The sequence below is a fragment of the Littorina saxatilis genome, linkage group LG17 (assembly GCF_037325665.1).
Source record: "Littorina saxatilis isolate snail1 linkage group LG17, US_GU_Lsax_2.0, whole genome shotgun sequence".
NCBI classification, from domain to species: domain Eukaryota; kingdom Metazoa; phylum Mollusca; class Gastropoda; order Littorinimorpha; family Littorinidae; genus Littorina; species Littorina saxatilis.
Window position 1 is genome coordinate 6712341 of NC_090261.1, and position 18127 is coordinate 6730467.

An 18127-nucleotide genomic window follows, 5' to 3' on the forward strand; every position below is an offset into this window, starting at 1 on the left:
CACACACACACACACACAGACACACACACACAGACACAAGCCGTATATATATATAGAAGCAGCCTGGGTGTACATTTTTGTTATCTGTCCAAGTGGTAGCCTTATGTTATCCCTTCTAAAAGCCTGAGCAGAGTTGAGGTAACAGCAATTGATCGTTTCAACAAAATAAAAGGTGCTTTAAAAGTGACACGATTAAGCCTGTCCTAATGGAGCCTCAAATTTACTTCATGAAGCCTTTACTACGTCTTTTTACCGAAAAATCAGTGCCAAAGCTTCGTGCAACGAGCTTCCTGGAGTACACTTCACGAATTCTACTTCGTCCGATTAATATCAGGCTTTACACTTACGAAGAAGGAAAAGGAGGAAGAGGCAAACCAGAAAGAGGCAAACGAGGAAGAAAAAAAGAATAATTAGAAGAACAAATTAATTTTCTTCTCCCATTTCCCCATCGTCTTCTCCTTCTCATGTTTGTTTTCCGTATTGATGTTGTCGTTTTACATTGTTTAATAGTGACACAACCCTTGTCGATCGCCACCTTTCAACAACGTTTACAGCACTTTAGGCTGCGAAATCGACACCTGTTGCATGTAGATGAAACATTCGAAGTTACAATGCAAGACCAGCTCGGAAAATAATTCTTCATCGTTTACCTGCAACACGACTAAAACCTCGCTTTGTTGTACAAAGCTCGGCAGCCACATTGTTGCTTTGAAATGTCCATGAAATTCACTTAATGACATCGTTCGATCAAAGACGAAAATATGATATCTCTAAGATTTCATGATGATAAAATGAATGTCACATCACGTCATTTTTGCTGCGATTTACGTTTAGCTTGCAGGTATTTTGTTCCAAATGTGCAGAAGCAAACATTCTCACACAAAAATCCCTTTTTGCGCCTTATTAATAGTCTACGTAATAAATCAAAATTTGCCTTTCTCTCTTTTTTTTAAAGAAATCTCCACCTCTGAGAAATCTGTTGCCGTTTTGACCTTCAATTTTATTCGAGGTCATTCCAATTGTACATATTTTTAACGAGTAAAACTCTGCCAATGTTACCATACTGTAACTTGCAAAATCTCTCATTCTTATGTTACCTCCAGTTCTAGAGAACTTCAAAATCTACAATTACAAACCCCATTGCGCACTGACACGGAGAGAAATCAGGCTTGTTGTATCTCACACGCGAAAGGAACATTACGCCTTCCTTTGATGACATCAGCGGATGGCTCAAGCATTCAAAGCATCAACTCGCATTACTGGGGAGCTTTCACGATACTAGCGTGAACTGAATCTCAAACAGGCTAATTTTTGCAATCTTGTTTTTCTCAAGTGATAGTTTTCTTAATTAATTAATGTTCATTCAGTTAACGAAAGCAGGGTCCTTGCTAATGGGTAGAAATGTAGACTATAAGACTCTTTCTGTGTCGTACAGGTACTCTTTTAACTACGCAGGTTTTCTGTGTGACTATTTCAAACACAAAAACAATCACCAAAAAGAAAGAAGGAAAAAACACCAAAAGTGTGTCCACACAATGGTCACTCTTATAAACACTCACCTGTTATGGTCAAGAAGAGAAAGCAGACAACAGCCAAGGCGAAAAAGCGAAAACTCCGTTGTTCGTTCATCCTCAAGTCTCGGCTACAAAACACAGACCCTCCTTCAGATGTCACGTGATCTGTGACGACGTCTCGGCAAACAATCGATGACGGGGATAAGGACTTATTACTCCTTCCGTTCGCAGCTCTTCTGGAAGGGGGTAGGGCGGTTAGTGAAGGGAGGGGCGTAAACCCAGATTTGGAAAATCAAGGGGGGTAACAGGAAATCGGTTGGGAAATAACAGGAGAGGGGGGATGAGGTAGGGGTGGAGAAAGGACTCACAGAGGGGGGAAGGCCGGAAAGGGGAAAGCGAGCGGGAGAGAGCAGTGCCGAAATTCCGATACAGATGGTGACGATTCTCACGAGCGGCTATCGATGGACGGCCCTGGCACGGCACAGTGACAAACCCTTGCGGTGGTGGCGACAGACAGACTTGGAGAGGCGGATAGCAAACTGCAAGTGTGACTGAACGCTTCAGCTAGGCCCCACACCAGGCCAGGCCCCAACGTTACTCAAACCACCACGCAGGTTGACGAGGAGGAGAAGGAGAAGGAGGAGAAAGACTGAGTCTGTTTGAGGCGTAGGAGCTGCTGTGGGTGTTGTCGCATTGGTAAAGGCACTCGTATATATCATTGGCGCTCGTACGCACGACGCAGAACTCTAGCCTCGTCGCGTCCGCTGTCACACAATTCATTCCAATCCTGACAAGCGCACATGCTTCTGGGAGAATGGGCGGAAGGTGGAAGGGGGGGGGGGGGCAACTTGGAATTGGTATGCGACAAAAATGAAAAGAAGGTGAGAGGAATTAAGTGTCACATAATCCCTGTGCGCACGCATACATGTCAGAAAAAGAGAGAGAGAGACAGAGAGACAGAGACAGAGACAGAGACAGAGACAGAGACAGACAGAGACAGACAGACAGACAGACAGACAGAGAGATGGGGGAGTGGGGTTCGTGTTGATGGGGTATAAAGCAGATTGAATATATATTAGCGGTACCAGGTGCAAGCCATGTTGTTGGCAGACGGTAAATTTGGCCTTGTGACAGTGACGACAACCTGTTGACTTAAGCTCTGTGTGTGTGCGTGGGACTGTATCATCGCGGGCCTAATTACACACAAAGGAGAGGTGGCTCGTGGGTGTGCTAAGTGGCTTGATGACACAGACACCAGGCTACCTATTGATTTCAACCAAATTTGATTCAAATTCAATACCGTGACACATGTATATTATTCGGCATTGAGGATTCGTACTCAAGCACAATGCTTACACAATGTACTAGCGAATCCTACATTTAGCATGACAGAAATAAACACGATAGCGGACGTATCCAACACATTTTTTTAGATTATTAATACAAACAGAAAGCAAGATAAGGGGTGGGGGGGGGGGGTAGTGAGGAAACTGGGGGAAAACCAGGACGAAACATTAGAGAGACAACATATAAAGTAACAAGTCGCGTAAGGCGAAAATACAATATTTAGTCAAGTAGCTGTCGAACTCACAGAATGAAACTGAACGCAACGCAACGCAGCAAGACCGTATACTCGTAGCATCGTCACTCCACCGCCCGTGGCAAAGGCAATGCACGTGGAATTGACAAGAAGAGCGGGGTATTCGTTGCGCTGAGAAGGATAGCACGCTTTTCTGTACCTCTCTTCGTTTTAACTTTCTGAGCGTGTTTTTAATCCAAACATATCATATCTATATATTTTTGGAATCAGGAACCGACAAGGAATAAGATGAAAGTGTTTTTAAATTGATTTCGAAAAAAAAATTTTGATAATAATTTTTATATATTTAATTTTCAGAGCTTGTTTTTAATTTGAATATAACATATTTATATGTTTTTGGAATCAGCAAATGATGGAGAATAAGATAAACGTAAATTTGGATCGTTTTATAAATTTTTATTTTTTTTTACAATTTTCAGATTTTTAATGACTAAAGTCATTAATTAATTTTTAAGCCACCAAGCTGAAATGCAATACCGAACCCCGGGCTTCGTCGAAGAGTACTTGACCAAAATTTCAACCAATTTGGTTGAAAAATGAGGGCGTGACAGTGCCGCCTCAACTTTCACGAAAAGCCGGATATGACGTCATCAAAGACATTTATCAAAAAAATGAAAAAAACGTTCGGGGATTTCATACCCAGGAACTCTCATGTCAAATTTCATAAAGATCGGTCCAGTAGTTTAGTCTGAATCGCTCTACACACACACACACACACACACACACACACACACACACACGCACAGACACACACACATACACCACACCCTCGTTTCGATTCCCCCTCGATGTTAAAATATTTAGTCAAAACTTGACTAAATATAAAAATGGAGAAGCAGAAGAAGTGACAATCTTGGGAAAGTGTGAATCTGATGACACTAATACTGAGTGCACAGGCTAACTATTGGATTTCACATCACATGGGAATTTGGCGCTATCAAAGTTTGAAATGAGCAGAGACCCAAAATATCGAACCGACTTTTCCATTATCTCTTCATCAGGCATAGTTTGATTCTCAGCTGAAATCCCTCGTTGTTGCGATGAAATCCAGTCATAAAGACGCAGACAGAAAGACACACAGATAGAAAGACAGGCAGACTCTCTGTCTGTCTGTCTGTCTGTCTGTCTGTCTCTCTAAAAGGTTTACACGATGTGTGTTTTGGTGTATGTTTTTTTTTAATTTTGAAATGCGAAAAAAAGACTTTTGAATATTTGAAAAAAAATTGTAACTGGCATCATTCAGTTATCCATGTACAATTATTCTATTAATCCTACATTCTGTACTTTTGTGCCTTAATTCTACCTCAAGCTAACTGACCTCTCCGTCGGTTTGAATCCACTAACTCTTGAACTTCAAACCATTTCACTTGACTTGGCAATTTTGTTTGTTTGTTTGTTTGCTTAACGCCCAGCCGACCACGAAGGGCCATATCAGGGCGGTGCTGCTTTGACATATAACGTGCGCCACACACAAGACTGAGAAGTCGCAGCACAGGCTTCATGTCTCACCCAGTCACATTATTCTGACACCGGACCAACCAGTCCTAGCACTAACCCAATAATGCCAGACGCCAGGCGGAGCAGCCACTAGATTGCCAATTTTAAAGTCTTGGGTATGACCCGGCCGGGGTTCGAACCCACGACCTCCCGATCACGGGGCGGACGCCTTACCACTAGGCCAACCGTGCCGGTCGACTTGACAATTGCTAATCCGCATTGACAAACAACCTAAAAAATACTACCAATTAGTTCGCCTTTCATGACGGTTAAGTTTGAACACTGAATCATGTACATTGGAGCATAATGTATTCGACAAACAGGAAGACCCTGCAAACGATCCAAAGACACTTTGAAGGAAAATCTAAAATCCTAAGAGGAAGACATCACAAAATGGAAAGCTCAGTCCCAGGACAGGCCCCTTTTGGAGACGTCTCTGCAAGAAAGGTCTGAAGACTTTCGGAGAAAATAGAGCAGCCAAAAACCCTGGAAAAGAAAGAACGACGAAAGCAGAGCACAGCCTCCGATGAGACATACCCCTGCAGCATATGGAGGAGACGCTGTGCCTCCACAATTAGCCTCCAGTCGCAAAATTATGCGGACGCATTCCAGAAGCTGAACTGTTTGCCACTCATCCGTCGCACCGACGGGAGATTCCATCATCATTCAGTTATAAAGAAAAGAAGCAATTTGTCTCAGGAACAAAACAACAAGTCGCGTAAGGCGAAATTACTACATTTAGTCAAGCTGTGGAACTCACAGAATGAAACTGAACGTAGTCCGCCGATAGTGCAAAAGGCAGTGAAAGTGACGCGCCTGTTTGGCGCGGTAGCGATTGCGCTGTGCTTCATAGCACGCTTTACTGTACCTCTCTTCGTTTTAACTTTCTGAGCGTGTTTTTAATCCAAACATATCATATCTATATGTTTTTGGAATCAGGAACCGACAAGGAATAAGATGAAATAGTTTTTAAAACGATTTCAGAAATTTAATTTTGATCATAATTTTTATATTTTTAATTTTCAGAGCTTGTTTTTAATCCAAATATAACATATTTATATGTTTTTGGAATCAGAAAATGACGAAAAATAAGATGAAATTGTTTTTGGATCGTTTAATAAAAAAATAATTTTAATTACAAGTTTCCGATTTTTAATGACCAAACTCACTCATAAGTTTTTAAGCCACCAAGCTGAAATGCAATATCAAACCCCAGCCTTCGTCGAAGATTGCTTTGTCAAAATTTCAATCAATTTAAATGAAAAATGAGGGTGTGACAGGGCCACCTCAACTTTTACAAAAAGCCGGATATGACGTCATCAAAGGTATTTATCGGAAAAATGAAACAACGTCCGGGGATATCATACCCAGGAACTCTCATGTCAAATTTCATAAAGATCGGCCCAGTAGTTTAGTCTGAATCGCTCTACACGCACACACACACAGACAGACACACATACACACACACACACACTGACACACACACACACACACACCACGAGCCTCGTCTCGATTCCCCCCTCTATGTTAAAACATTTAGTCAAAACTTGACTAAATGTAAAAAGGCAGAAACTAAAAACCAAAAACAACATATTATTCCGCCCCGCCTGTGGAGAATTACTTGTGCCGGGGTTAAAGTTTGACCCCTTGACCTCATTTGCATGATACACAAACGTGTGAAGTTAGGGTTTATTGGCGAGCCTCTCTCTTGAATGTAGAATAAAATACAAACAGGAAACAATGAAAAGTTCCTCGTTAGCAGAGTCATAAGGACGTGCCGCACACAGGACCATATTTTTCACAACGAACGCGTTTAGGGGAAAATATTAACTAATAAAAACACAGTTCGGGCACCTCCAAGTACCCTCGTCATGCTTTCTAAGTGGCTGACCTACATTATTTGAAGGAATATGAAAACTAATAAAGCACACAGTACATACACCTACGTACCCTTGTCACGCCTCCTGAGTGGCTGATCGTAAAGGATAGGGACACTGAAACGAGTGAAAGTAGAGAAACAAAAATACGTGACAGCGAGTGCAGGTGACGCTCTTCACTGATTCTCTCTCCTTCCACCCACCCACCCCCCTCCTTTCGCTCTCTCTCTCTCTCTCTCTCTCTCTCTCTCTCTCTCTCTCTCTCTCTCTCTCTCTCAAGCTGCTGCATACTCGTAGATTTACCGTTTGGGATGAACCCGGCCACAGATAAAACAGCTTGAGAGAGAGAGAGAAAGAGAACGGAGGGGGGGGGGGGGAGTGGAGAGGGAGAGAGAGGGAGAGGGAGGGAGAGAGAGGAGGACAAGGACACACAGAGAGATATAGGGAAAGAGAGACAGAGAGAGAGAGAGAGATAGAGGAAGAGAGAGAGAAAGAGAGAGAGAGAGGGGGAGAGGGAGAGAGAGAAATAGAGTGTGTGTGTGTGTGTGTGTGTGTGTGTGTGTGTGTGTGTGTGTATGTGTCTCAGTCAGACAGACAGACAGACAGACAGACAGACAGGCAGACAGACAGACAGACAGACAGGCAGGCGAACGTGTATGGAAAGGGAGAAGAGCTAGGAGAATATTAAGAAGAAGAAAGAGAAGGAGGAGGGGGCAAACATTGAAACGGAGGAGGAGGAGAAGTAGAAGGAAAAGGGAGAAGAGACAGAAGATAATGAAGAGGAGGAGAGGAAAGACGGAGAAGAGAAGATAGTGAAGGAGGAGGAGAGGAAAGAAGGAGAAGAGAAGATAGTGAAGGAGGAGGAGAGGAAAGAAGAAGAAGAGAAGATAGTGAAGGAGGAGGAGAGGAAAGAAGAAGAAGAGAAGATAGTGAAGGAGGAGGAGAGGAAAGAAGAAGAAGAGAAGATAGTGAAGGAGGAGGAGAGGAAAGAAGGAGAAGAGAAGGAAGTGAAGGAGGAGGAGAGGAAAGAAGGAGAAGAGAAGGAAGTGAAGGAGGAGGAGAGGAAAGAAGGAGAAGAGACAGAAAGTGAAGGAGGAGGAGAGGAAAGAAGGAGAAGAGAAGATAGTGAAGGAGGAGGAGAGGAAAGAAGGAGAAGAGAAGAAAGTGAAGGAGGAGGAGAAGGAAGAGGAAGAGAAGGAAACAGAGAAGAAAGATGGCAGAAGGTTAAAGACGAAGAGAAGGAGAAGGACGAGAAGGAAAAAGAGAAGGAAGGTGAAGAGAAAGAGGAAGAAGATAAGAGAAGGAACAGAGAAAGACATACATAGAAAACTTTAGTATCTCAAGACGAGAAACTCGGGCGTGGTGTATCACAGTATTACAACCTACAATATAAAACGTTAGAACATAAAACAAGTCGCGTTAGGCGAAAATAAAACATTGAGTCAAGCTGTCGAACTCACAGAATGAAACTGAACGCACTGCATTTTTTCAGCAAGACCGTATAATTATTCGTAGCATCGTCAGTCCACCGCTCGTGGCAAAGGCAGTGAAATTGACAAGAAGAGCGGGGTAGTAGTTGCGCTGAGAAGGATACATGTAGCACGCTTTTCTTTATCTCTATTCTTTTTAACTTTCTGAGCTTGTTTGTAATCTAAACATATCATACCTATATGTTTTTGGAATCAGGAACCGACAAGGAATAAGATGAAATTGTTTTTAAATCAATTTCGGAAAATTTATTTTAATCATAATTGTTATATTCTTAATTTTCAGAAATTGTTTGTAATCCGAATATAACATATTTATATGTTTTTGGAATCAGAAAATGATGCAGAATAAGATGAAATTGTTTTTGGATCGTTTTATAAAAATATAATTTTAATTACAATTTTCAAATATTTAATGACCAAAGTCATTAATTAATTTGTAAGCCTCCAAGCTGAAATGCAATACCTTCTTCTTCTTCTTCTTCTGCGTTCGTGGGCTGAAACTCTCACGTACACTCGTGTTTTTTGCACGAGTGGAATTTTACGAGTATGACCGTTTTTTACCCCGCCATTTAGGCAGCCATACGCCGTTTTCTGAGGAAGCATGCTGGGTATTTTCGTTTTATAACCCACCGAACTCTGACATGGATCACATGATCTTTTTCGTGCGCACTTGGTCTTGTGCTTGCGTGTACACACGGGGGTGTTCGGACACCGAGGAGAGTCGGCACACAAAGTTGACTCTGAGAAATAAATCTCTCGCCGAACGTGGGGACGAACTCACGCTGACAGCGGACAACTGGATACAAATCCAGCGCGCTACCGACTGAGCTACATCCCCGCCCCAAATGCAATACCAAAGTCCGGCCTTTGTCGAAGATTGCTTGGCCAAAATTTCAATAAATTTCATTGAAAAATGAGGGTGTGACAGTGCCGCCTCAACTTTTACAAAAATCCAGATATGACGTCATCAAAGACATTTACCGTCTGGGGATATCATGCCCAGGAACTCTCATGTAAATTTAATTAGGCCAAAAAAAAAAATTGTCTGTTTAGGGTAACATGACCAAAAAAAGTAGGGTCGGTAGGTAGGTAAATTTTTTTTTTTTTTTTTTTTTTTTTTTGTAAATGCTATGTTGGCTGAACATTCACTTCTTATATTTGATGAATACATGTTTCAAAACTAACGTATAAATAAAACAGAGAGAAAGGGAGAGAAAGAAACGCCAAATGTCTCTTTTTAGCATTTTTACCTCTTTTTTTTTTTTTTTTTTTTTGAAATAAAAAAAAAGTTTTTGGGTCGGCGCCAAATCGATAGGGTCGGTCGGGTTACCCTAAACAGACAATTTTTTTTTTTTTGGCCTTAAGATCGGTCCAGTAGCTTACTCTGAATCGCACTACACACACACACACACACACACACACACACACACACACACACACACACACATACATACACACACATACACACACACACACACAAAACTTGACTAAACGTAAAAAGGATCAGGAAATCGAGGAAGAAGAGATGGATAAGGGGGAGGCGCCGCAGGAAGGAGGTGCAGTAGGAAGGGGAGGAGGAAGACGAGGAGGAGGAGAAATAGGATGGGAAAGAGAAGGGGGACAGAAAAAGAGACAAAAGAGAGGGATGACAGAAGGTAAAGGAGAAGGAGAAGTACGAGAAAATTAAGAATAAGTAAGGGAGGAAGAAAGAGAGAAGGAAAGGGAGAAGAGAAAGGAAGAGGAGGAAGACAAGGAAGAGGAAGGGGAGAAGGAAGGGGAAGGAGAGGAGGATAATGAAAAGGAGAAGGAACAGAAAATAAAGAAGCAAAGGAAGAAAGGGAGGAGAGGAGCAGAAGAGAGGGAGGAAGAGAAAAGGGAAGAGGGGGGAGGAAAAGAACAGAAGGAAGAGAGGGAGGAAGAGAACAGAAGGAAGAGGGAGGAAGAGAACAGAAGAAAGAGAGGGAGGAAGAGAAAAAGGAAGAGAGGGAGGAAGAGAAAAAGGAAGAGGGGGGAGGAAGAGAAAAAGGAAGAGGGGGAGGAAGAGAACAGAAGGAAGAGAGGGGGGAAGAGAAAAAGGAAGAGGGGGGAGGAAGATAAAAAGGAAGAGGGGGAGGAAAAGAACAGAAGGAACAGAGGGAGGAAGAGAACAGAAGGAAGAGAGGGGGGAAGAGAAAAAGGAAGAGGGGGGAGGAAGAGAAAAAGGAAGAGGGGGAGGAAGAGAACAGAAGGAAGAGAGGGAGGAAGAGAAAAAGGAAGAGGGGGGAGGAAGAGAAAAAGGAAGAGGGGGAGGAAAAGAACAGAAGGAAGAGAGGGAGGAAGAGAACAGAAGGAAGAGAGGGAGGAAGAGAACAGAAGGAAGAGAGGGAGGAGGAGAAAAAGGAAGAGAGGGAGGAAGAGAACAGAAGGAAGAGAGGGAGGAAGAGAACAGAAGGAAGAGAGGGAGGAAGAGAACAGAAGGAAGAGAGGGAGGAAGAGAACAGAAGGAAGAGAGGGAGGAAGAGAACAGAAGGAAGAGAGGGAGGAAGAGAACAGAAGGAAGAGAGGGAGGAAGAGAACAGAAGGAAGAGAGGGAGGAAGAGAAAAAGGAAGAGAGGGAGGAAGAGAACAGAAGGAAGAGAGGGAGGAAGAGAACAGAAGGAAGAGAGGGAGGAAGAGAACAGAAGGAAGAGAGAGAGGAAGAGAAAAAGGAAGAGAGGAAGGAAGAGAACAGAAGGAAGAGAGGGAGGAAGAGAACAGAAGGAAGAGAGGGAGGAAGAGAACAGAAGGAAGAGAGGGAGGAAGAGAAAAAGGAAGAGGGGGGAGGAAGAGAAAAAGGAAGAGGGGAGGAAAAGAACAGAAGGAACAGAGGGAGGAAGACAAAAAGGAAGAGGGGGGGAGGAAGAGAAAAAGGAAGAGAGGGAGGAAGAGAACAGAAGGAACAGAGGGAGGAAGAGAACAGAAGGAAGAGAGGGAGGAAGAGAAAAAAGAAGAGGGGGGGAGGAAGAGAAAAAGGAAGAGAGGGAGGAAGAGAACAGAAGGAAGAGAGGGAGGAAGAGAACAGAAGGAAGAGAGGGAGGAAGACAAAAAGGAAGAGGGGGGGAGAACAGAAGGAAGAGAGGGAGGAAGGGGAATCAGAAGATGAAGAGATAGAAGACCAAGGGCAAGAGGAGGGACGACGAGAAGCAAAATCCAAGTCTTGGAGGACAGCACTACAGCCAGTCTGCAATCACCGTTTCCTATCATTCAGACTTGTCCCAGAGGTAAACATTGCTTGTAGAAACGCGGTAGAGAGACGCGATAGATCCAAGGCCAGGTCCAGTCTCCAGCCCGGTCCACTATTATTCCTCAGTGACACACGTCTGCTGCGGCAGGTTTGCTTGCTTCGCGCCATTATTTGTTCTGCTTCACACCCTGGATGATTCACACTGCCAGGAAAATCCATTCCATTTTGAACTCTGAGAATTTCTTTTCTGTGTAAAATTTGAGAAGATACTTACACGGATGGTTATATTCAAGTGCTGTGGGAGTGGTAGGGGGTGGGGGTGTAATAGTGTTGGTTGAAGTAGTGCTCGTACAGTTTCCTTGGATTTGAGTGTCCTTGGACTTGAAAAGCACCAAACATGTAGATTATGACCCCAGTTACTATCGGCCAAAAGGCCACGTAGACACTCTTATCCATAGTGGCTTGGGAATGGGAATTGGGTTTGAGCAACTAGAAGCGAGTTTTCTTCACTGACAAGCTATGGAAACAATGTAAAAACAACAGGCATACTATTCAAACCAATGTCCGTGTCTTGCCTGATACGTTGCCGTAATTTCGGCAGAATTGCTGAACTTTTGTGGCATGGTTAAGGAAATGTGACGCTGAGAACATGACAGCCGAAAACTTTCAACAATTTGTATGGACATTTCGGCACATGAACGATTTTTTGTTTGTCCCAGCATCATCCCTGTGACTGCATTTCTTTTTTTTACCATCAGATGCGAGTGCTCACATTAAAGCTTCACTTTCTTTTCTAGTTTGTGAATGCTAATTTTGTTGTACAATAGTCGTTTAACTTCCAAACCTCCTCTCCCCAGACTACATTCCAACTACTTTTTATCTTTCTCTATCACTCGTTTTTCTCTCTCTGAACTTTTTTGCATCCGCTGCATGAGTTCTCTGATTGCAACCTTTTGAAGTTGTCTGAATACCGCCAGTACAACACAAAGTTGTCATTCCTATACCTACCCAAGCAATTAAGGCTTCCCGACATAATGTTGGCGTATGAAAAGCATTGGGAAAACACCTGTGTTTGACTCTTATTCACGCGTTCTGCACGTGAAGACTAGACGTGAAAAAAACATCCTTCATTATGTGAAAATGTTGCTACCATCATCCTTGTGCCGCTGGTTACATTGGACATTCCGCGTTTATTACATGCAAACAACATGTGCTCCAGCGGGTTACATTGGACATTCCGCGTTTATTACATGCAAACAACATGTGCTCTTGCTTTTTGCACCAGCGGGTTTTAACGTGTATGGCTATTTTTACCCCGCTATTTTGGCAGCCATACTTCGATGTCGGAGGAATTTATGTTCACATACAGTCATTTCACAACTTCGTCCGTTAATTGTAATCTAGCCTTAGTCGCCAAAGTGTGTACCTTCTCACGTTACAAAAACACACACCGTGTTGACGAGGAGTGTTTAGGGAGGGAGGCCGGGGGGGGGGGGGGGGGGGAAGCGAAACATCTGTTGCAGGGAATATCGACCCGAGCTAAATGCTGTCTCCACGCCCCACACGCCGGAGTATGGCCAACACAGGCCAATCTCGCACTGGAAGAAGTGTGGCGTGCTGTGTGGCCTTAATTGCCCTCCACTGGCTCACACACCAGGTCAACGGAAATACACTGCACTTTGGACCGACTTGTCTGTCAATCAATCAATCAATCAATCAATCAATCAACCAATTAATCAATCAATCAACCAATAAATCATTCAATGAAACAATCAATTTATCAATCAATCAATCATCAATAATTCAATCAATCAACCAATTAATCAATCAATCAACCAATAAATAAAGCAATGAAACAATCAATTTATCAATCAATCAATCATCAATATTCAATCAATATTCAATCAATCAATCAATCAACCATTCAATCAATCGATCAATCAACTGTTAGTTGGACCGACTTCTAAGTGAATGAAGGCCTTCACAATAAATAATCAAATCAAATCAATCAATTAATCAGTGTCCATTTGACCGATTTGTAGTTGAATGAATGGCTTCACAATCAATCAATCAATCAATTAATTAATCAATAAATCAATCAACTGTAAACTGGACCGACTTGTAAATGGTTGAATGACGTCACAAACAATGAAATAATCAATCAATCGATCAATCATTCAACTGCTAATTTGACCTACTTTTGAATCAAAAAATGACGTCACAAACAATGAAATAATCAATCAGTCGATCAATCATTCAACTGCTAATTTGACCCACTTTTGAATCAATAAATGACGTCACAAACAATGAACCAATCGATCAATTAATCAAGCGGAGCAATAACACTGTTAAAATATTAATTGATTAATTTGGGTGATTATGGAAGTGTCATAATACATTACACGTACGATCACCTCATCTGAGACTCAACAAAATGTATCTTGCATATCAACAAAATTGATGTGCGTTTATAGTTACATAGCACCTTTTACGATGTAACGTAGGCTGTTCACAAACTTTAGAGAGAAAGGTAGTGGTGTTTGTGAGAGAGAGAGGGGGGAGAGGGACATAGGGAGGGGCAGAGGGAGTGGCAAGAGAGAAAAATCAAATCAAATCAAATCAAATCAAATTTTATTTTTCGAGGGTTGTGGTATAAGCAATACAACGAGCTTTTTTCAACCAGCCCTCGAGAGAGAGAGCGAGAGCGAGAGACTGAGAAAGAGAGACTAAGATTAAGAGAGAGAAACAGATAGACAGACCGACAAACAAACAAACAGAGACTGAGTCATCGTATTACAAGATAGGTATGTAGATACGCACTAGTGTTCCTTCAAACTATAGGCTTACTCGATCACAGCATCCGTCATTTTTATATTTAGTCAAGTTTTGACTAAATATTTTAACATCGAGGGGGAATCGAAACGAGGGTCGTGGTGTATGTGCGTGTGTCTGTGTGTCTGTGTGTGTGTGTAGAGCGATTCAGACTAAACTACTGGACCGATCTTTATGAAATTTGACATGAGAGTTCCTGGGTATGAAATCCCCGAACGTTTTTTTCATTTTTTTGATAAATGTCTTTGATGACGTCATATCCGGCTTTTCGTGAAAGTTGAGGCGGCACTGTCACGCCCTCATTTTTCAACCAAATTGGTTCAAATTTTGGTCAAGTAATCTTCGACGAAGCCCGGGGTTCGGTATTGCATTTCAGCTTGGTGGCTTAAAAATTAATTGATGACTTTGGTCATTAAAAATCGGAAAATTGTAAAAAAAAAATAAAAATTTATAAAACGATCCAAATTTACGTTTATCTTATTCTCCATCATTTGCTGATTCCAAAAACATATAAATATGTTATATTCGGATTAAAAACAAGCTCTGAAAATTAAATATATAAAAATTATTATCAAAATTAAATTGTCCAAATCAATTTAAAAATACTTTCATCTTATTCCTTGTCGGTTCCTGATTCCAAAAACATATAGATATGATATGTTTGGATTAAAAACACGCTCAGAAAGTTAAAACAAAGAGAGGTACAGAAAAGCGTGCTATCCTTCTTAGCGCAACTACTACCCCGCTCTTCTTGTCAATTTCACTGCCTTTGCCATGAGCGGTGGCCTGACGTTGCTACGAGTAAAATGGCATTGCGTTCAGTTTCATTCTGTGAGTTCGACAGCTACTTGACTAAATATTGTATTTTCGCCTTACGCGACCTGTTTATTCTTCGCCAGTGATTTCATTTTATTGGGGGAGCGGGGTACAGACAGAGTAAGAGAGAGAAAATCAAAGAGAGAGAGAGAGAGGGGGGGGTAGAGGGAGGGGGAGAAAGAGAGAGGTGGAGAGAGAGAGAGAGAGAGGTGGAGAGAGAGAGAGAGAGAGAGAGAGAGAGAGAGAGAGAGGGGGAGGGGAGAGGGAGAGAGAGAGAGAGAGAGTGGAGAGAGAGAGAGAGAGAGAGAGGGAGAGAGAGAGAGAGAGAGAGAGAGAGAGAGAGAGAGAGAGAGAGAGAGAGAGAGAGAGAGAGAGAGAGAGAGAGAGAGAGAGAGAGTGCGTGCGTGCGTGCGTGCGTGCGTGCTTGAATGCATATGAATGCGTGTTTACTTTATTATTCAATTGACAGCTGGCCTGTTACATGTCTCGTTTATCTTTATACCCAGTACTTATCTTTCAGCTGTCACTATCAAAACATAAATACTGTACCCATAGTCTACTTCCCTTCACCGTCCGCCGTGCTAATTATTTTCACTTATTGTCAGAACTCAATATGAATATCCCAAAATGTTATTTTCTTGAACGACCCGGCGACTGCATCTCTCTCCCCTATTCAAAATGATACTTAAACACGAACAACTGTATCCGTCTTATATTAAATAATCAACCCCGAAAAAACGTATTCACCTAATTGTAAGTCATGTTTCCTTCATCCCAAGAGAAAACAACAGCAGTTCAACATTTTAGCAGCAGCTTTCCTCTGCATGCCAATGCAAGCTGCCGAGAACAGTCCTTTTATCTTTTGTCGTGTTTCCAATCTCACCGGTTTTGTCGACATTCATCAAAGCTTTGTGAACGTGATGGGCAATACCGCGTCATTAAAGCTGTGGTCTATTTATGACTTTCCGGGGCTACGAGGTTGGAAAATAGGGATAAAATCATGTACAGAATTCTGTACAGCAAACGCTACCCGAAACCCCACCTATACGGCGTGTATGACCTTGAGAGCTTCAGTCAACGCTTGAATTTTGCAGTGGTAATTAACATCCGGTTTGCTCTCTCAGAGCTGAGCATATTTGTCAAGAAGGATCGAGCAGAAAAAATTAACGACTTGGCAGGGATTCGAACTCGAAGGCCTCGGGGCCTCGAAATGTCGGGGCCGATGTCTTCACCGCTAGGCCACTTCACCAGTGTTGTCAAAAAAAGAGATAATTTTTTATCATTCTACACTTGAATTACCATTCATGCGTTGCAAAAACGTCAAAATTGCCATTAAAATTTGCCTTTATTTGCAAACATGTTTCACGGAATCGCAGTACATGTTTACACCGTCATGCTACACGACATTCGCGCCATGCAAATAGCTGCGATATCTCTATTTACAACATGCAAAAAAAAAGTGTTTTTTTCCCCTTGATCTCTCTTGAAGATAAAATATGATCAGTCTTGAGAGAGCAAACCGGATGTTATCCCTGCAAAATTCAAGCGTTGACTGAAGCTCTCAAGGTCATACACGCCGTATATGTGGGGTTTCGGGTAGTGTTTGCTGTACACAATTCTGTACATGATTGTATCCCTATTTTTCAATCTCGTAGCCCCGGAAAGTCATAAACAGACCACAGCTTTAACTCTGCAATACAAAACGACAACACAGACAGACCTGTAAAGCCTCTGAGAGGGTTTACATTTAATTATTAAATTAGATTCAGTTATGACCATGCGTCACAGTTGTACCTGTAACCGGGACGAGACCCCTCCCATGAGAGGACACCTGTTCAGGCATGGGAATTGACAAAAGTAAACAAGTCGCGTAAGGCGAAAATACAACATTTAGTCAAGTAGCTGTCGAACTCACAGAATGAAACTGAACGCAATGCAACGCAGCAAGACCGTATACTCGTAGCATCGTCAGTCCACCGCTCATGGCAAAGGCAGTGAAATTGACAAGAAGAGCGGGGTAGTAGTTGCGCTGAGAAGGATAGCACGCTTTTCTGTACCTCTCTTCGTTTTAACTTTCTGAGCGTGTTTTCAATCCAAACATATCATATCTATATGTTTTTGGAATCAGGAACCGACAAGGAATAAGATAAAAGTGTTTTTAAATTGATTTCGAAAATTTAATTTTGATCATAATTTTTATATTTTTAATTTTCAGAGCTTGTTTTTATTCCAAATATAACATATTTATATGTTTTTGGAATCAGCAAATGATGGAGAATAAGATGAACGTAAATTTGGATCGTTTTATAAAAACAAATTGTTTTCACAATTTTCAGATTTTTAATGACCAAAGTCATTAATTAATTTTTAAGCCACCAAGCTGAAATGCAATACCGAAGTCCGGGCTTCGTCGGAGATTACTTGACCAAAATTTCAACCAATTTAGTTGAAAAATGAGAGCGTGACAGTGCCGCCTCAACTTTCACGAAAAGCCGGATATGACGTCATCAAAGACATTTATCAAAAAAATGAAAAAAACGTCTGAGGATATCATACCCAGGAACTCTCATGTCAAATTTCATAAAGATCGGTCCAGTAGTTTAGTCTGAATCGCTCTACACACACACACACACAGACAGACAGACAGACACACATACACCACGACCCTCGTCTCGATTCCCCCCTCTATGTTAAAACATTTAGTCAAAACTTGACAAAATGTAAAAAGGCTGAAATTGTGTAAGTTATAGCAGTCGACGATGAGAAACGCCTAGCCCTACTAGGGGGGTCTGGGGGCATGCCCCCCCCCCCCCCCTCCCCCCGGAATTTTTGTCTCCAAAGAACCCCAATGGTGCAATTTGGTGTCATTTGAGCTCTGAAGTTTGCCATTAAATTCTGTTTTTAGAACCAGTTTTGCCTCCCCCATTTATTTTTTCGGAGGACACTTTTGCTTTTTCGGCGGAACAAAAAACAATTTCGGCAGAAATGTGCCTTTCGGCGGACAATTCCCATGCCTGCTGTTAGTTGTCCCATGGTCTATTGTCCGCACAGGCAGATAATCACGACGATGTCGACCTGAAAACTAGCACATGTGGTTCAGATTGGAAATAGTGCATCGCGTGTTTCAGGCAATCTGTAAAACAAGAGTCAACATTATGGTTCTCTCTGCGTTCGTGGGCTTCGACTCCCACGTACACTCGTAGGCACAAGTGGGCTTTTACGTGTCAGTACCCCCCCCCCCCCCCCCCCCCCCCCACACACACACACACACACCATTTAGGCAGTCATACTCCGATTCC

The 18127-nt window shown here is 42.3% G+C and overlaps 1 protein-coding gene across 2 annotated transcripts in view; it reads right to left on the minus strand.

Annotated features, from left to right (window-relative positions):
* The window catches only part of LOC138952198 (serine-aspartate repeat-containing protein F-like), a 51926-nt gene extending 49696 nt beyond the window's left edge, over positions 1-2230 (minus strand). For both annotated transcript variants that reach the window (XM_070323801.1, XM_070323800.1), the window contains exon 1: positions 1560-2230. In XM_070323801.1, the coding sequence (XP_070179902.1) occupies positions 1560-1629 (70 nt within the window). In that variant the 5' untranslated portion in view covers positions 1630-2230. The remainder of the gene's footprint in view (positions 1-1559) is intronic.
* Positions 2231-18127: the final 15897 nt, after the last annotated feature.